General features: G+C 38.2%; 1 protein-coding gene across 1 annotated transcript in view; it reads left to right on the top strand.

Annotated features, from left to right (window-relative positions):
• Positions 1-2,521: 2,521 nt before the first annotated feature.
• Positions 2,522-21,240, top strand: part of LOC137386844 (poly [ADP-ribose] polymerase 2-like) — a 149,654-nt gene continuing 130,935 nt past the window's right edge. Inside the window, exons 1-3 of the mRNA XM_068073010.1 lie at positions 2,522-2,570; positions 6,054-6,185; positions 6,283-6,404. Of these exons, the coding sequence (XP_067929111.1) occupies positions 2,540-2,570; positions 6,054-6,185; positions 6,283-6,404 (285 nt within the window). The 5' untranslated portion in view covers positions 2,522-2,539. The remainder of the gene's footprint in view (positions 2,571-6,053; positions 6,186-6,282; positions 6,405-21,240) is intronic.

A 21,240-nucleotide genomic window follows, 5' to 3' on the forward strand; every position in this document is an offset into this window, starting at 1 on the left:
GATTGCCAGATAGAGAGACGCTGAACTGTTGTAGCTGTTTTTTATAGATGTCTCTTTTGGCTTGTGAGAAGGTGTTTAAGAGCTCATGTTCTGTTCTTTGTGTTGCAGAGGGTTAGAAATTTGTCTTAAGTATGTCATGGGAGTGGAATAATTGGAAATGATAACTGACTACAATTGTCTTGGTTGTGTCTAATACAGGTCTGATATCTTTTAATGGTTTTTTGGCATGTCAATTGATGTCTTTTTTCTCATGTGCTACTTCCACAGGAAGTTTATAAGCTGCTTTTAGATGAGTATATGATGACTGTCTTTATTGCTCATCCTCTAATGTGTTAGGTGTCACATTTATTGTATTATTGCATGTGTCTCCGATGTTTAGGCATTTCTCCATTACGCTATCTGACTTGCCTAATACATCTATACAACAGTGTTACAACCTTACTCAAATGGTCGTCTATGTTCATCCGTTCTGTCCCGTATGGCTGCGAGTCTCGACAGTCAAATGAGAGTCTTAACAGTCCATAGATAGGGAGGCTCAACAGTTGAAACAGCGAAGTTTTGTCAGTCTCTTCTTTTTTGGCAGTGAAAGAGAAGAGGCTCAGCAAATGATGGAGAAAGAGACTCCGCAGACAAAAGAAAGGAGGCAAAGTCATTGGAGCTGTTCTCTTTTATAGATGTATTTGTCAGCCTGTAAGAAGGCGTTTAGGTGCTCAGGTTCTGTTCTTTTGTTGTAGAGAGTTGACATGTGAGTGGAGTTATCTTGAGTATATCATGAAGTTGTACTGGTTGAAATTATGACTAGCACGTTTATTGTGGTTTAATCTGGTAGAAGTTGGTGGCAGAGCTGAGTACATGTAGTTGCCTCTATTTCCTTTTGGTGATTTTCTGGCTGGTCAATTAGTGCCTTTTATCTTCGATGTGTTACTTCCAATAGAGGATTCTAGTCTACATTGGGTGTAAAGTGATTTCTTCTCTTCATGTCTTTTTGTTGTACCAAATGTTTTTGTTCATATTAATATTGCATATATTTCCTGTCGTTTAGGCTTTGCTATATTATGCTATCTGCTTTTGTTAAGACCTCTTTACAACAAATGTACAATGTTTCAACCAACAAACAGGTGATGACAAAGCAGTATATCTTAAGAGCGCTGTCATAAGCCATTTTGTGGAATCGTACAGTTGATCACCATAAACTGTCAATAACAGTTGTTTTATTTCTAGTAAGCTTTTTTAAAACAAAATCTCAAAAACAGACAATTTTTTGGTATATTGTCTGTTGGGTACAGGCAAAAACAGTAATTTTATTTCTTTTCAGTATTGGCCTCATAAAGCGAAAGTATCCTAAAGAGTGGTATAGAAACATATAATGATTATCTAATTCAAACACCCCCTTGTGAGATTCATCAAACTTTTATATACATGATACATAATAGAAACTAGTAATAAAGCATTATGTTAAAATTAGTAACTTTAATTACCTGCAGTAACTTTTGTGTATTTAGTGGTTATCATCTGCAAGAACATAGCTATATTACTAATTACCTGATAATTTACTACCAATTAACTAGGGCTTCAACAGAGTGCGCTGGCTGCAGAGTCCTGTATCAAAATCATTCTTTTAGACTTATTTCAGACTTTTATAATTAGTGAATAAGGGGGCAGCGTAGGATTGACTTGGATTATCCCTGCCAACATAATAAGCTGGCACACCTGTATTTAATCAGTTCGGGCAAGCTTGTGTTAACACCGACATTGCATGTGAGATCTGTCTGGGTTACAGAAGTGCAATGTCTCTTTTTGAGTTTCTCAAGGCTTTGTATTTCACCCCTTAATATCTAGGATATTGTGGCTTATGATGCAGTTAAGGATGCAATATTTACATTGGCACATGTTAAAGTAAACAGATGTTGAAAATGAGTTTTTATCATCAATAATACAAGGTCATGGATTGGTTTCCATCATGCAGAGTTAGTACATCCACGGCGTTGTGGCTATGTGTTGAATGATTGTTTCTCATCGCAAGTGGCTGCCTTAGAGCTATTTTCCCTAGATATCGACTTAATAGTGAAATCCTAATAAGTGGATGCCTAACAGTTCGTATTTGAATTTTGTTGTCGTCCCTTCATCTACCAATAATAGCACCCAACCTAGCATGTTGTACTTTAATTAACAAACAATCAAGTAGATTATATTTCTACGTCTTGATTTGAGTAAAACTGATAGATATGCTGTGATTAAAAATTGCCAACAAGATTTCACTTTGTAAGAGAATAAAATATTGTCAAACTTTATTTATAAGTGGCAATTTATGAATGGCTGTTTAGCTCTATAAATCTTCATATAACTAATCATAAAGGTTTTGCTAAGGATGTTGTATTCTATTTTTTCAACACAAAATCAATATTTTAATGGCCTATACATTATTGAGTTTATAATAAAATGTTTGCTAATAGTTAAAAAATATGTTCTTATATAGTTAGTTGTTGATAGACTAATCGCAGCAGTTTGGTGATCTTTCAATTTTAGTGTGACGTCCACGATGCCTCCGAAAAAGAAACGAAAAGTTGTTGGTAAGCAATGCCTATTGTAGACTTGGTAGAGGAGATGCCTTGAGCTGCAATAAAAATTGTAGATTTGATAGGAGAGATGCCTTGATCGGCAATAACTATTTGAGTTGGGTAAATTAATTATTTAGTTCCAATTTGTTCTTGGTTGCTTGCAAAACACTAGCTTTTCTCTGATATTTCTCCATATGTATCGGATGCAACAAGAGAGGAGTTTTTTCAAGTTATGACTTTGTAAAGGTTGTATGAGCTACTACTGTTGGGGTAGTTGTGAAGGTAAAGTTGATACCTCTACAGCATAAAAATAATCCATCATAATAATGATTACTTTATCGGGATTTTCCGTTATCCAAAACATATAATATATGTAAACACCTTAATCCATTCCAAGTCTTCCCAAACTCACCCCTTGGACCCTTTGAAAACTTACACTCGAATTCCTAATTTAATGGCTGTACAGTAACTTTGGTATTAATAGTTTGTATCAACAACTTTTCAGTTTTTTTCTTATCACTAACACTTGGTTTAGTGCCCATGATTACAGTATCTTTAAGTTACGAGGAGCACACACCTTCACTGGAAACTTAAATCAATTATTTTCACCTTTTTTCCACAGCAAGGTCCAAACCATAGAGTTATCTCCCCCTAGAGTGATAACTACACGAGCGTTTCCGGTGCCAACAAGGAGCGTTTAGGCCACGCCTCTTTTTTGTGCTAGTCAGTCGTAGTGATTGACTAGATCAATAACATCAGCCATGAGAAGGGTTAAACAAGGATCATGAATTCCAGCTGAGATAGTAATTAATGCTCATATTAAAGAAATGATGATTATAGTTTATCACTTTAATACATGCTTATTATTTAAAGCAATTCAATAAATTGCTAAACATTATGGAAATGTTTACTTTTTCATTTCCATAAACATAAATATTTCCATAATTTTAGGGAAATGGATATGGAAGTTTTATTTTACAAGTATGGAAATAGTATGAAAATGGAAATAATATGGAAATGAATTATGGAAATCCTATGGAAATGGAAATAATATGGAAATTAATTATGGAAATGGAATTAATATGGAAATGAATTATGAACTTTTATGGAAATGTAAATAATATGGAAATGGAAATAATATGGATTTGGAAATACTATGGGAATGAAGTAGGGAAATGGAATTAATATGGAAATGAATTATGGAAATGGAAATAATATGGAAATGGAAATAATATGGAAATGAATTATGGAAATGGAATTAATATGGAAATGAATTATGGAAATGGAAATAATATGGAAATGGAAATAATATGGAAATGAATTATGGAAATGGAATTAATATGGAAATGAATTATGGAAATGGAAATAATATGGAAATGGAAATAATATGGAAATGAATTATGGAAATGGAATTAATATGGAAATGAATTATGGAAATGGAAATAATATGGAAATGGAAATAATATGGAAATGAATTATGGAAATGGAATTAATATGGAAATGAATTATGGAAATGGAAATAATATGGAAATGGAAATAATATGGAAATGAATTATGGAAATTGAATTAATATGGAAATGAATTATGGAACTTTTATGGAAATGGAAATAATATGGAAATGAATTATGGAAATGGAAATTGTGACATGCACATAATCCCTGATACCTACATGACTTGCCAAGGCACTGAATAGATAGTGAGTGAAAGTGAAGGTAATGCAAGCAGTTACTCATAGATAACATCCATAGTTATACTGGGGTTGTATTACATTGGTGTGATGGGAAGCTAATCAACTGCCATCAACTATGAGCTGTACTACCCGGTGTTGCCCGAGTAATAAAAAAGTATTTGGACAGAAAACTTATTTTTATATAACATTTACTATTCTAACTTTTAAACTTCATATCATGAGAAAATATTTTTAAGCAGTTTAAATGAATTAAGATGAAAAAGAAAACAACTTTAAAGGTTTGCAAGCTTTTTCAAACAACTACAACTTTTAAATTTCATATCATGAAAGAAGTGTTTTGTTGAAATAAATTAGGAAAAAAATAAAACTGTAAATGTGTTTAAATGTAAAATAATTAGCAAGTAATGCTAAATATAATCTGTTTAGCTATGATTACAATAAAAAATTATTGTAATCATAGCTAATTTTTATTACTTTATTTAATAAATAAAGTAATTCACAACTACTTTTTTATTACTTTATTTAATAAATAAAGTAATAAAAAGTCTATTTTATTTTTAAATAATTATAATTTAGTATAATTAAGTATAATTTATTTTTATCTAACATATAACAACATTTGCCACTCTAACTTTCAAACTTTTTGCTTGCTTACATCAAGCAAAGATGTCCACTAACTAGTGGACATCTTTGCTTCAAGCTAGTCTATGTATTTGATTGATATGTATTGAAATCTAATATTACATGCAAGGGCTGTTTGTGAACTGAGGTGACAATGAATCACTCTATCACCATACAATGTCAACACTTTCAGTTGATGGCAGTCGATTAGCTTCCCATCACACCAATGTAATACAACCCCAGTATGACTATCTATCTTATCTATGAATAACCAATGATATACAGCCCCTCATGTGTGGGGGCTGTATATCATTGGAGTAACTGATTGCATTAACTCACCTACTTAACACTGTCTATTCAGTGTCTTTGCAAGTCATGTAAGTATTGAATTGCTTTAAATAATAAGCATATATTAGAGTAATAAACTATAATCATCATCTCTTTAATATGAGCAATAATTACTGTGCAAATTAATGATCATTCTCATGGCTGATGTTATTGTTCTGTCAATCACTACGAGTGACTAGCACAAAAAAGGGGCGTGGCCTAAACGCTCCTTGATGGCACCGGAAACGCTCGTGTTGTTGAATGCACAGTTATCACTCTAGGGGGAGATAACTCTATGGTCCAAACTGCAAATAAGAAAAAAGTTGTGTGTAAATAGAATAAGTAAAATAATATAATAGACACCCCGGGTACCCTATAGATTGTTTACAGATTGTTTACAAAATTGCTTTAAAAATGATATTTTTAAAGCAAACCATGGGACTCTCGTTATTCAAATCGAGTCTGAGAACTTGCACTGACTTAACACTTTCCATTAAATTTACATTACATTCCTTACAATAGACAATGCAAAACTTTACATTAGTTCTGTATTTTTCAGTAGAGTTTATGTAAAATGAGGTTTTAGAGGTATTTACTGCATTGTCATTAATACTGCATCTGTATCATACAATCAATATCGAGGGCAACTCTTGCTGTTTCCTTACAAAATATTACTTGACATTTGAGATAAAATTTGCCACTGCCCCATCTTTTGCTCTTGCTTTCTTAGTAGATTCTACAGCTATTTTATTATTCTATTGTGTTTGTTTGTTCTAATCAAAACACAAAAACTATTTATCACGAAAAAAGTTATTTATCGCCCGTAAAAGTGCATCGTCTTACTGTCTTTACCTTAGATGCCAAGGCAGCTGTAACAGACAAAGCAGCCGTTTCCTCTACATCTGTTAAGGCTAAGAAAGCTGCTGGCAAAGCAGCTGCTGACCTCAAAACTAAAGGCAAAAAACCGACAGCCAAGGAAGCTAAAGAGAGTGAGTTATCATTACCAAAATTTGTTTGCAATTGGGAATCTTATTTAGCGTCTAGCGTTACTATTTCTTAACAGTTGACATCCAACTTTTGTTCTAGAAATTGTGGAAAAAACAATCTTGAAAAAAGGTAAAGTTCCTGTGGATCCTGAATGCCCATTCAAGGAGTCTATGCATGTCTATTGCTCTGATGGAGACATATGGGATTGTATGCTCAACCAGGTGAGTTTTAATGTAGGCACAGAAGTTTTACATGTTTTGTCTGATTGATGTTTGTAATAGTTGTCACTCCCTACTAATTGTTAATTTATTACTGTTAGTTTAGGCTTAGCGCAGAAAGTAGCTGGTGAGCTCCTAGGGATTTCGACGGCCACAGTATTCCTTAGCAAGTATTTAGCTATCTCTCAAAAATTGATGTACTGTAATCATGTTTCACTATAGGTCAGGTTTTGTCTACATTGGTTTGAGAGAAACTTTATCAAAGAAGCATCTTAAAGCAAATAATTTACATAATTTTTTATTATATATTTCAACACATCAGAGTCTTAGCTTTCAAATGAGCCTATATTCAATACACAAAAAATAATAGAACTATGAAAAACAGGGTGTCAAAAGTAGGTCCTGCAATAAAAAAACACTTGGTTGCGGTTCCCACAATGTGATGTCATAATTATCATTTAGCCTTAAATCATGGATCCCTTTTGCTGCCATTGAGGCTGCGCTTTTCTCTGACAATCGGTGCTGTGCGCTTTTCTGTGACAATCGGTGCTGTTAAACACAGAGAGCGCTAATAATAAATAGGGTTCTAGATAATCAACAATGCCCGAGGATCGTGGTAATGCTCGACCAATACAACCACATGTTCTGGGTTAATTAGTTATGCTTCAATAAATATATTGTTGTTGATAAAGGTAAGGAAACCACATAGATTAAGTTGTGACCTGCAGTTGCGTGGCCCTAGGACTATATGTCAATTGCACTTTCGGGAGATCACGCAATGCTTGAAATTAATTAGTCTTAGTCCATGCCCCTCAACATCACAATAAAAAGAGAGGACTAGTGCATAATAACATCGGGAAAACATAGTATGATGCTTGGAATCTAATCTGAGTTATTTATTATATAAATAATCTGTACATAAAGAGCTAATGACACTGATTCTTTTGTCATCTTCATTGGTTCTCTGGAGTTGTCCTACCTTCGCTTGCCACTAGCGTCATTATCGCGGCTAATAAATATAAACAGTAAGCAATAAAATAAGCAGTAAGAGCACACATCGCCGAATATGAAAATTGTGACGTCGAAATTTTCGAGTCTATACCATTGAACACTTCTAGTGTAGAGCTCTGGGGAAATCCTATAAACACCAACCAACGTTTGTTTCCCCATGTCGAAAAATGGCTCCTTCGAAAGCCAAGATTCTGATGTATCGAAATATATGATAAAAAAATTGTTATTGATGTGCTTTAAAATCGACCATGACAGGATAGACTGGTAGCTCTCAAATAGGACTGTAGTAGGTGAGTAACCATCTTGAAGTAGGCCATGCCAGTATAGACTATGGTAGCTCTCAAGTAGGACTGTAGTAGGTAAGGAACTATCTTGAATTAGGTTATGACAGGATAGACTATGGTAGCACTCAAAAAGGACTGTAGTAGGTAAAGAACCATCTTGAAGTAGGCCATGACAGTATAAACCATGGTGGCTCTCCAGTAGGACTGCGCCATGTTTTGGGTCCAGACCTTTATCACCTGTGTGCAACAATCGCTGGATAGTACCTGATTTCCGGTGAGTAGAACAAGAGAACAAAACCTGTAACTATCAAACACGTAATTCTCTTTCCCTCTTCAATTTCAGCGATATACAAAAATCCATGAAAAATAAAACATTTCAATTTGCATTGCATTGTTATAAGCACCATATATTATAATGTTTATAAAGGGGTCCGTGACATTTAGATAAGGAGCTCAGGGGTCCATGGCTCCAAGCTAGTTGGGAACCACTGGTATATACTATGTTAGCTCTCAAGTAGGACTTTAATAGGTAAGGAACCATCTTGAAGTAGGCTATGACAGAATAGACTGGTATCTTTCAAGTAGGACTGTAGTAGGTAAGGAACCATCTTGAAGTTGTTTATGACAAGATAGACTATGGTAGCACTCAAGTAGGACTGTAGTAGGTAAGGAACCATCTTGAAGTAGGCTATGACAGGATAGACTGGTATCTCTCAAGTAGGACTGTAGTAGGTAAGAAACCTTCTTGAAGTAGGCTATGACAACGTAGACCATGTTAGCACTCAAGTAGGACTGTAGTAGGTAAGGAACCATCTTGAAGTAGGCTATGACAACATAGACTATAATAGCTCTCCAGTAGGACTGTAGTAGGTAAGGAACCATCTTGAAGTAGGCTATGACAACATAGACTATGATAGCTCTCAAGTAGGACTGTAGTAGGTAAGGAACCATTTTGAAGTAGGCTATGACAGTATAGACTATGTTAGCTCTCAAGTAGGACTGTAGTAGGTAAGGAACCATCGTGAAGTAGGCTACGACAGTATAGACTATGGTGTCTCTCAAATAGGACTGTAGTAGGTAAGGAACCATATTGAAGTAGGCTATGACAGGATAGACTATGGTAGCACTCAAATAGGACTGTAGTAGGTAAGGAACCATCTTGAAGTAGACTGTTACAGCATAGACTATGGTAGCTCTCAAGTAGGACTGTAGTAGGTAAGGAACCATCTTGAAGTAGGCTATGACAGGATAGACTGGTATCCCTCAAGTAGAACTGTAGTAGGTAAGAAACCTTCTTGAAGTAGGCTATGACAATGTAGACCATGTTAGCACTCAAGTAGGACTGTAGTAGGTAAGGAACCATCTTGAAGTAGGCTATGACAACATAGACTATGATAGCTCTCAAGTAGGACTGTAGTCGGTAAGGAACCATTTTGAAGTAGGCTATGACAGTATAGACTATGTTAGCTCTCAAGTAGGACTGTAGTAGGTAAGGAACCATCTTGAAGTAGGCTACGACAGTATAGACTATGGTGTCTCTCAAGTAGGACTGTAGTAGTTAAGGAACCATATTGTAGTAGGCTATGACAGGATAGACTATGGTAGCACTCAAGTAGGACTGTAGTAGGTGAGGAACCATCTGGAAGTAGACTGTTACAGCATAGACTATGGTAGCTCTCCAGTAGGACTGTAGTACATGTAGGTAAGGAACCATTTTGAAGTAGGCTATGACATTATAGACTATGTTAGCTCTCAAGTAGGACTGTAGTAGGTAAGGAACCATCTTGAAGTAGGCTATGACAGCATAGAATATGGTAGCTCTCAAGTAGGACGGTAGTAGGTAAGGAACCATCTTGAGGTAGGCTATGACATTACAGACTATGTTAGCTATCAAGTAGGACTGTAGTAGGTAAGCAACCATGTTGAGGTAAGCCATGACAGTATAGACTATGCTTGCACTCAAGTAGGACTGTAGTAGGTAAGGAACCATCTTGAGGTAGGCTATGACAGCATAGACTATGGTGTCTCTCAAGTAGGACTGTAGTAGGTAAGGATCCATCTTGAAATAGGCTGTGACAGTATAGACTATGGTGTCTCTCAAGTAGGACTGTAGTAGGTAAGGAACCATCTTGAAGTAGTCTATGACAGTATAGACTATGTTAGCTCTCAAGTAGGACTGTAGTAGGTAAGGAACCATATTGAAGTAGGCTATGACAGGATAGACTATGGTAGCACTCAAGTAGGACTGTAGTAGGTAAGGAACCATCTTGAGGTAGGCTATGACAGCATAGACTATGGTGTCTCTCAAGTAGGACTGTAGTAGGTAAGGATCCATCTTGAAGTAGGCTGTGACAGTATAGACTATATTAGCTCTCAAATAGGACTGTAGTAGGTAAGGAACCATCTTGAAGTAGGCTACGACAGTATAGACTATGTTAGCTCTCAAGTAGGACTGTAGTAGGTAAGGAACCATATTGAAGTAGGCTATGACAGGATAGACTATGGTAGCACTCAAGTAGTACTGTAGTAGGTAAGGAACCATCTTGAAGTAGTCTACGACAGTATAGACTATGTTAGCTCTCAAGTAGGACTGTAGTAGGTAAGGAACCATCTTGAAGTAGGCTATGACAGCATAGAATATGGTAGCTCTCAAGTAGGACTGTAGTTGGTAAGGAACCATCTTGAAGTAGTCTACGACAGTATAGACTATGTTAGCTCTCAAGTAGGACTGTAGTAGGTAAGGAACCATCTTGAAGTAGTCTACGACAGTATAGACTATGTTAGCTCTCAATTAGGACTGTAGAAGGTAAGGAACCATATTGAAGTAGGCTATGACAGGATAGACTATGGTAGCACTCAAGTAGGACTGTAGTAGGTAAGGAACCATCTTGAAGTAGACTGTTACAGCATAGACTATGGTAGCTCTCAAGTAGGACTGTAGTACATGTAGGTAAGGAACCATTTTGAAGTAGGCTATAACATTATAGACTATATTAGCTCTCAAGTAGGACTGTAGTAGGTAAGGAACCATCTTGAAGTAGTCTACGACAGTATAGACTATGTTAGCTCTCAAGTAGGACTGTAGTAGGTAAGGAACCATATTGAAGTAGGCTATGACAGGATAGACTATGGTAGCACTCAAGTAGGACTGTAGTAGGTAAGGAACCATCTTGAAGTAGTCTATGACAGTATAGACTATGGTAGCTCTCAAGTAGGACTGTAGTAGGTAAGGAACCATCTTGAAGTAGGCTATGACAGCATAGGCTATGGTAGCTCTCAAGTAGGACTGTAGTAGGTAAGGAACCTTCTTGAAGTAGGCTATGACAGCATAGGCTATGATAGTACTCAAGTAGGACTATAGTAGGTAAGGAACCATATTGAAGTAGGCTATGACAGGATAGACTATGGTAGCACTCAAGTAGGACTGTAGTAGGTAAGGAACCATCTTGAAGTAGACTGTTACAGCATAGACTATGGTAGCTCTCAAGTAGGACTGTAGTAGGTAAGGGACCATCTTGAAGTAGAGTATGACAAGATAGACTATGATAGCTCTCAAGTAGGACTGTAGTAGGTAAGGAACCTTTTCGAAGTAGGCTATGACAGCATAGACAATGGTAGCTCTCAAGTAGGACTGTAGTAGGTAAGGAACCATATTGAAGTAGGCTATGACAGCATAGACTTTGGTAGCTCTCAAGTAGGACTGTAGTAGGTAAGTAACCATCTTGAAGTAGTCTACGACAGTATAGACTATGTTAGCTCTCAACTAGGACTGTAGTAGGTAAGGAACCATCTTGAAGTAGGCTATGACAGTATAGACTATGATAGCTCTCAAGTAGGACTGTAGTAGGTAAGGAACCTTCTTCAAGTAGGCTATGACAGCATAGACTATGGTAGCTCTCAAGTAGGACTGTAGTAGGTAAGGAACCATCTTGAAATAGAGTATGCCAGCATAGGCTATGGTAGCTCTCAACTAGGACTGTAGTAGGTAAGGAACCATTTTGAATTAGGCTGTGACAGCATAGACTATGGTAGCTCTCAAGTAGGACTGTAGTAGGTAAGGAACCATCTTGAAGTAGGGTATGACAGGATAGACTGGTATCTCTCAAGTAGGACTTTTGTAGGTAAGGAACCTTCTTGAAGTAGGCTATGACAGGATAGACTATGATAGTACCCAAGTAGGACTGTAGTAGGTAAGGAACCAACTTGAAGTAGTCTATGACAGTATAGACTATGGTAGCTCTCAAGTAGGACTGTAGTAGGTAAGGAACCATCTTGAAGTAGGCTATGACAGCATAGGCTATGATAGCTCTCAAGTAGGACTGTAGTAGGTAAGGAACCTTCTTGAAGTAGGCTATGACAGCATAGGCTATGATAGTACTCAAGTAGGACTATAGTAGGTAAGGACCATATTGAAGTAGGCTATGACAGGATAGACTATGGTAGCACTCAAGTAGGACTGTAGTAGGTAAGGAACCATCTTGAAGTAGACTGTTACAGCATAGACTATGGTAGCTCTCAAGTAGAACTGTAGTACATGTAGGTAAGGAACCATTTTGAAGTAGGCTATGACATTATAGACTATATTAGCTCTCAAGTAGGACTGTAGAAGGTAAGGAACCATCTTGAAGTAGGCTATGACAGCATAGAATATGGTAGCTCTCAAGTAGAACTGTAGTTGGTAAGGAACCATCTTGAAGTAGTCTACGACAGTATAGACTATGTTAGCTCTCAAGTAGGACTGTAGTAGGTAAGGAACCATCTTGAAGTAGTCTACGACAGTATAGACTATGTTAGCTCTCAATTAGGACTGTAGTAGGTAAGGAACCATATTGAAGTAGGCTATGACAGGATAGACTATGGTAGCACTCAAGTAGGACTGTAGTAGGTAAGGAACCATCTTGAAGTAGACTGTTACAGCATAGACTATGGTAGCTCTCAAGTAGGACTGTAGTACATGTAGGTAAGGAACCATTTTGAAGTAGGCTATAACATTATAGACTATATTAGCTCCCAAGTAGGACTGTAGTAGGTAAGGAACCATCTTGAAGTAGTCTATGACAGTATAGACTATGTTAGCTCTCAAGTAGGACTGTAGTAGGTAAGGAACCATCTTGAAGTCGTCTACGACAGTATAGACTATGTTAGCTCTCAAGTAGGACTGTAGTAGGTAAGGAACCATATTGAAGTAGGCTATGACAGGATAGACTATGGTAGCACTCAAGTAGGACTGTTGTAGGTAAGGAACCATCTTGAAGTAGTCTACGACAGTATAGACTATGTTAGCTCTCAAGTAGGACTGTAGTAGGTAAGGAACCATCTTGAAGTAGTCTACGACAGTATAGACTATGTTAGCTCTCAAGTAGGACTGTAGTAGGTAAGGAACCATATTGAAGTAGGCTATGACAGGATAGACTATGGTAGCACTCAAGTAGGACTGTAGTAGGTAAGGAACCATCTTGAAGTAGACTGTTACAGCATAGACTATGGTAGCGCTCAAGTAGGACTGTAGTAGGTAAAGAACCATCTTGAAGTAGTCTACGACAATATAGACTATGTTAGCTCTCAAGTAGGACTGTAGTAGGTAAGGAACCATCTTGAAGTAGTCTACGACAGTATAGACTATGGTAGCTCTCAAGTAGGACTGTAGTAGGTAAGTAACCATCTTGAAGTAGTCTACGACAGTATAGACTATGTTAGCTCTCAAGTAGGACTGTAGTAGGTAAAGGAACCATCTTGAAGTAGTCTACGACAGTATAGACTATGTTAGCTCTCAAGTAGGACTGTAGTAGGTAAGGAACAATATTGAAGTAGGCTATGACAGGATAGACTATGGTAGCACTCTAGTAGGACTTTTGTAGGTAAGGAACCATCTTGAAGTAGACTGTTACAGCATAGACTATGGTAGCTCTCAAGTAGGACTGTAGTACATGTAGGTAAGGAACCATTTTGAAGTAGGCTATAACATTATAGACTATATTAGCTCTCAAGTAGGACTGTAGTGGGTAAGGAACCATCTTGAAGTAGTCTATGACAGCATAGAATATGGTAGCTCTTAAGTAGGACTGTAGTAGGTAAGGAACCATCTTGAGGTAGGCTATGACATTATAGACTATGGTAGCTCTCAAGTAGGACTAGTAGGTAAGTAACCATCTTGAAGTAGTCTACGACAGTATAGACTATGTTAGCTCTCAAGTAGCACTGTAGTAGGTGAGGAACCATCTTGAGGTAGGCTATGACATTATAGACCATGGTAGCTCTCAAGTAGGACTGTAGTAGGTAAGTAACCATCTTGAAGTAGTCTACGACAGTATAGACTATGTTAGCTCTCAACTAGGACTGTAGTAGGTAAGGAACCATCTTGAATTAGGCTGTGACAGCATAGACTATGGTAGCTCTCAAGTAGGACTGTAGTAGGTAAGGAACCATCTTAAAGTAGAGTATGACAGGATAGACTATGATAGCTCTCAAGTAGGACTGTAGTAGGTAAGTAACCATCTTGAAGTAGTCTACGACAGTATAGACTATGTTAGCTCTCAACTAGGACTGTAGTGGGTAAGGAACCATCTTGAAGTAGGCTATGACAGCATAGAATATGGTAGCTCTCAAGTAGGACTGTAGTAGGTACGGAACCATCTTGAGGTAGGCTGTGACAGCATAGACTATGGTAGCTCTCAAGTAGGACTGTAGTAGGTAAGGGACCATCTTGAAGTAGAGTATGACAAGATAGACTATGATAGCTTTCAAGTAGGACTGTAGTAGGTGAGGAACCTTTTCGAAGTAGGCTATGACAGCATAGACAATGGTAGCTCTCAAGTAGGACTGTAGTAGGTAAGGAACCATATTGAAGTAGGCTATGACAGCATAGACTTTGGTAGCTCTCAAGTAGGACTGTAGTAGGTAAGGAACCATCTTGAGGTAGACTATGACATTATAGACTATGGTAGCTCTCAAGTAGGACTGTAGTAGGTAAGGAACCATCTTGAAGTAGGCTATGACAGCATAGAATATGGTAGCTCTCAAGTAGGACTAGTAGGTAAGGAACCATCTTGAATTAGGCTGTGACAGCATAGACTATGGTAGCTCTCAAGTAGGACTGTAGTAGGTAAGGAACCATCTTGAAGTAGGCTATGACAGCATAGAATATGGTAGCTCTCAAGTAGGACTGTAGTAGGTAAGGCACCATCTTGAGGTAGACTATGACATTATAGACTATGGTAGCTCTCAAGTAGGACTGTAGTAGGTAAGGAACCATCTTGAAGTAGGCTATGACAGCATAGAATATGGTAGCACTCAAGTAGGACTGTAGTAGGTAAGGAACCATCTTGAGGTAGACTATGACATTATAGACTATGATGGCTCTCAAGTAGGACTGTAGTAGGTAAGGAACCATCTTGAAGTAGGCTATGACAGCATAGAATATGGTAGCTCTCAAGTAGGACTGTAGTAGGTAAGGAACCATCTTGAAGTAGAGTATGACAGGATGGACTATGTTAGCTATCAAGTAGGACTGTAGTAGGTAAGTAACCATCTTGAAGTAGTCTACGACAGTATACACTATGTTAGCTCTCAACTAGGACTGTGGTAGGTAAGGAACCATCTTGAAGTAGGCTATGACAGCATAGACTATGGTAGCTCTCAAGTAGGACTGTAGTAGGTAAGGAACCATCTTGAAGTAGGGTATGACAGGATAGACTGGTATCTCTCAAGTAGGACTGTAGTAGGTAAGGAACCTTCTTGAAGTAGGCTATGACAGGATAGACTATGATAGTACCCAAGTAGGACTGCAGTAGGTAAGGAACCAACTTGAAGTAGTCTATGACAGTATAGACTATGGTAGCTCTCAAGTAGGACTGTAGTAGGTAAGGAACCATCTTGAAGTAGGCTATGACAGCATAGGCTATGATAGCTCTCAAGTAGGACTGTAGTAGGTAAGGAACCTTCTTGAAGTAGGCTATGACAGCATAGGCTATGATAGTACTCAAGTAGGACTATAGTAGGTAAGGAACCATATTGAAGTAGGCTATGACAGGATAGACTATGGTAGCGCTCAAGTAGGACTGTAGTAGGTAAGGAACCATCTTGAAGTAGACTGTTACAGCATAGACTGTGGTAGCTCTCAAGTAGGACTGTAGTACATGTAGGTAAGGAACCATTTTGAAGTAGGCTATGACATTATAGACTATATTAGCTCTCAAGTAGGACTGTAGAAGGTAAGGAACCATCTTGAAGTAGGCTATGACAGCATAGAATATGGTAGCTCTCAAGTTGAACTGTAGTTGGTAAGGAACCATCTTGAAGTAGTCTACGACAGTATAGACTATGTTAGCTCTCAAGTAGGACTGTAGTAGGTAAGGAACCATCTTGAAGTAGTCTACGACAGTATAGACTATGTTAGCTCTCAATTAGGACTGTAGTAGGTAAGGAACCATATTGAAGTAGGCTATGACAGGATAGACTATGGTAGCACTCAAGTAGGACTGTAGTAGGTAAGGAACCATCTTGAAGTAGACTGTTACAGCATAGACTATGGTAGTTCTCAAGTAGGACTGTAGTACATGTAGGTAAGGAACTATTTTGAAGTAGGCTATAACATTATAGACTATATTAGCTCCCAAGTAGGACTGTAGTAGGTAAGGAACCATCTTGAAGTAGTCTATGACAGTATAGACTATGTTAGCTCTCAAGTAGGACTGTAGTAGGTAAGGAACCATCTTGAAGTAGTCTACGACAGTATAGACTATGTTAGCTCTCAAGTAGGACTGTAGTAGGTAAGGAACCATATTGAAGTAGGCTATGACAGGATAGACTATGGTAGCACTCAAGTAGGACTGTTGTAGGTAAGGAACCATCTTGAAGTAGTCTACGACAGTATAGACTATGTTAGCTCTCAAGTAGGACTGTAGTAGGTAAGGAACCATCTTGAAGTAGTCTACGACAGTATAGACTATGTTAGCTCTCAAGTAGGACTGTAGTAGGTAAGGAACCATATTGAAGTAGGCTATGACAGGATAGACTATGGTAGCACTCAAGTAGGACTGTAGTAGGTAAGGAACCATCTTGAAGTAGACTGTTACAGCATAGACTATGGTAGCTCTCAAGTAGAACTGTAGTTGGTAAGGAACCATCTTGAAGTAGTCTACGACAGTATAGACTATGTTAGCTCTCAAGTAGGACTGTAGTAGGTAAGGAACCATCTTGAAGTAGTCTACGACAGTATAGACTATGTTAGCTCTCAAGTAGGACTGTAGTAGGTAAAGAACCATATTGAAGTAGGCTATGACAGGATAGACTATGGTAGCACTCAAGTAGGACTGTAGTAGGTAAGGAACCATCTTGAAGTAGACTGTTACAGCATAGACTATGGTAGCTCTCAAGTAGGACTGTAGTAGGTAAAGAACCATCTTGAAGTAGTCTACGACAATATAGACTATGTTAGCTCTCAAGTAGGACTGTAGTAGGTAAGGAACCATCTTGAAGTAGTCTACGACAGTATAGACTATGGTAGCTCTCAAGTAGGACTGTAGTAGGTAAGTAACCATCTTGAAGTAGTCTACGACAGTATAGACTATGTTAGCTCTCAAGTAGGACTGTAGTAGGTAAAGGAACCATCTTGAAGTAGTCTACGACAGTATAGACTATGTTAGCTCTCAAGTAGGACTGTAGTACATGTAGGTAAGGAACCATTTTTGAAGTAGGCTATAACATTATAGACTATATTAGCTCTCAAGTAGGACTGTAGTAGGTAAGGAACTATCTTGAAGTAGTCTACGACAGTATAGACTATGTTATCTCTCAAGTAGGACTGTAGTAGGTAAGGAACCATATTGAAGTAGGCTATGACAGTATAGACTATGCTAGCTCTCAAGTAGGACTGTAGTAGGTAAGGAACCATATTGAAGTAGGCTATGACAGGATAGACTATGGTAGCACTCAAGTAGGACTGTAGTAGGTAAGGAACCATCTTGAAGTAGACTGTTACAGCATAGACTATGGTAGCTCTCAAGTAGGACTGTAGTACATGTAGGTAAGGAACCATTTTGAAGTAGGCTATGACATTATAGACTGTATTAGCTCTCAAGTAGGACTGTAGTGGGTAAGGAACCATCTTGAAGTAGGCTATGACAGCATAGAATATGGTAGCTCTTAAGTAGGACTGTAGTAGGTAAGGAACCATCTTGAGGTAGGCTATGACATTATAGACTATGGTAGCTCTCAAGTAGCACTGTAGTAGGTAAGTAACCACCTTGAAGTAGTCTACGACAGTATAGACTATGTTAGCTCTCAAGTAGGACTGTAGTAGGTAAGGAACCATCTTGAGGTAGGCTATGACATTATAGACTATGGTAGCTCTCAAGTAGGACTAGTAGGTAAGTAACCATCTTGAAGTAGTCTACGACAGTATAAACTATGTTAGCTCTCAAGTAGCACTGTAGTAGGGGAGGAACCATCTTGAGGTAGGCTATGACATTATAGACCATGGTAGCTCTCAAGTAGGACTGTAGTAGGTAAGTAACCATCTTGAAGTAGTCTACGACAGTATAGACTATGTTAGCTCTCAACTAGGACTGTAGTAGGTAAGGAACCATCTTGAATTAGGCTGTGACAGCATAGACTATGGTAGCTCTCAAGTAGGACTGTAGTAGGTAAGGAACCATCTTGAAGTAGGGTATGACAGGATAGACTGGTATCTCTCAAGTAGGACTGTAGTAGGTAAGGAACCTTCTTGAAGTAGGCTATGACAGGATAGACTATAATAGTACCCAAGTAGGACTGTAGTAGGTAAGGAACCAACTTGAAGTAGTCTATGACAGTATAGACTATGGTAGCTCTCAAGTAGGACTGTAGTAGGTAAGGAACCATCTTGAAGTAGGCTATGACAGCATAGGCTATGATAGCTCTCAAGTAGGACTGTAGTAGGTAAGGAACCTTCTTGAAGTAGGCTATGACAGCATAGGCTATGATAGTACTCAAGTAGGACTATAGTAGGTAAGGAACCATATTGAAGTAGGCTATGACAGGATAGACTATGGTAGCACTCAAGTAGGACTGTAGTAGGTAAGGAACCATCTTGAAGTAGACTGTTACAGCATAGACTATGGTAGCTCTCAAGTAGGACTGTAGTACATGTAGGTAAGGAACCATTTTGAAGTAGGCTATGACATTATAGACTATATTAGCTCTCAAGTAGGACTGTAGAAGGTAAGGAACCATCTTGAAGTAGGCTATGACAGCATAGAATATGGTAGCTCTCAAGTAGAACTGTAGTTGGTAAGGAACCATCTTGAAGTAGTCTACGACAGTATAGACTATGTTAGCTCTCAAGTAGGACTGTAGTAGGTAAGGAACCATCTTGAAGTAGTCTACGACAGTATAGACTATGTTAGCTCTCAATTAGGACTGTAGTAGGTAAGGAACCATATTGAAGTAGGCTATGACAGGATAGACTATGGTAGCACTTAAGTAGGACTGTAGTAGGTAAGGAACCATCTTGAAGTAGACTGTTACAGCATAGACTATGGTAGCTCTCAAGTAGGACTGTAGTACATGTAGGTAAGGAACCATTTTGAAGTAGGCTATAACATTATAGACTATATTAGCTCCCAAGTAGGACTGTAGTAGGTAAGGAACCATCTTGAAGTAGTCTATGACAGTATAGACTATGTTAGCTCTCAAGTAGGACTGTAGTAGGTAAGGAACCATCTTGAAGTAGTCTACGACAGTATAGACTATGTTAGCTCTCAAGTAGGACTGTAGTAGGTAAGGAACCATATTGAAGTAGGCTATGACAGGATAGACTATGGTAGCACTCAAGTAGGACTGTTGTAGGTAAGGAACCATCTTGAAGTAGTCTACGACAGTATAGACTATGTTAGCTCTCAAGTAGGACTGTAGTAGGTAAGGAACCATCTTGAAGTAGTCTACGACAGTATAGACTATGTTAGCTCTCAAGTAGGACTGTAGTAGGTAAGGAACCATATTGAAGTAGGCTATGACAGGATAGACTATGGTAGCACTCAAGTAGGACTGTAGTAGGTAAGGAACCATCTCGAAGTAGACTGTTACAGCATAGACTATGGTAGCGCTCAAGTAGGACTGTAGTAGGTAAAGAACCATCTTGAAGTAGTCTACGACAATATAGACTATGTTAGCTCTCAAGTAGGACTGTAGTAGGTAAGGAACCATCTTGAAGTAGTCTACGACAGTATAGACTATGGTAGCTCTCAAGTAGGACTGTAGTAGGTAAGTAACCATCTTGAAGTAGTCTACGACAGTATAGACTATGTTAGCTCTCAAGTAGGACTGTAGTAGGTAAAGGAACCATCTTGAAGTAGTCTACGACAGTATAGACTATGTTAGCTCTCAAGTAGGACTGTAGTAGGTAAGGAACAATATTGAAGTAGGCTATGACAGGATAGACTATGGTAGCACTCTAGTAGGACTTTTGTAGGTAAGGAACCATCTTGAAGTAGACTGTTACAACATAGACTATGGTAGCTCTCAAGTAGGACTGTAGTACATGTAGGTAAGGAACCATTTTGAAGTAGGCTATAACATTATAGACTATATTAGCTCTCAAGTAGGACTGTAGTGGGTAAGGAACCATCTTGAAGTAGTCTATGACAGCATAGAATATGGTAGCTCTTAAGTAGGACTGTAGTAGGTAAGGAACCATCTTGAGGTAGGCTATGACATTATAGACTATGGTAGCTCTCAAGTAGCACTGTAGTAGGTAAGTAACCACCTTGAAGTAGTCTACGACAGTATAGACTATGTTAGCTCTCAAGTAGGACTGTAGTAGGTAAGGAACCATCTTGAGGTAGGCTATGACATTATAGACTATGGTAGCTCTCAAGTAGGACTAGTAGGTAAGTAACCATCTTGAAGTAGTCTACGACAGTATAGACTATGTTAGCTCTCAAGTAGCACTGTAGTAGGTGAGGAACCATCTTGAGGTAGGCTATGACATTATAGACCATGGTAGCTCTCAAGTAGGACTGTAGTAGGTAAGTAACCATCTTGAAGTAGTCTACGACAGTATAGACTATGTTAGCTCTCAACTAGGACTGTAGTAGGTAAGGAACCATCTTGAATTAGGCTGTGACAGCATAGACTATGGTAGCTCTCAAGTAGGACTGTAGTAGGTAAGGACCCATCTTAAAGTAGAGTATGACAGGATAGACTATGATAGCTCTCAAGTAGGACTGTAGTAGGTAAGTAACCATCTTGAAGTAGTCTACGACAGTATAGACTATGTTAGCTCTCAACTAGGACTGTAGTAGGTAAGGAACCATCTTGAAGTAGGCTATGACAGCATAGAATATGGTAGCTCTCAAGTAGGACTGTAGTAGGTACGGAACCATCTTGAGGTAGGCTGTGACAGCATAGACTATGGTAGCTCTCAAGTAGGACTGTAGTAGGTAAGGGACCATCTTGAAGTAGAGTATGACAAGATAGACTATGATAGCTCTCAAGTATGACTGTAGTAGGTAAGGAACCTTTTCGAAGTAGGCTATGACAGCATAGACAATGGTAGCTCTCAAGTA

This window comes from Watersipora subatra, chromosome 2 (assembly GCF_963576615.1).
Source record: "Watersipora subatra chromosome 2, tzWatSuba1.1, whole genome shotgun sequence".
In the NCBI taxonomy this organism is placed as follows: domain Eukaryota; kingdom Metazoa; phylum Bryozoa; class Gymnolaemata; order Cheilostomatida; family Watersiporidae; genus Watersipora; species Watersipora subatra.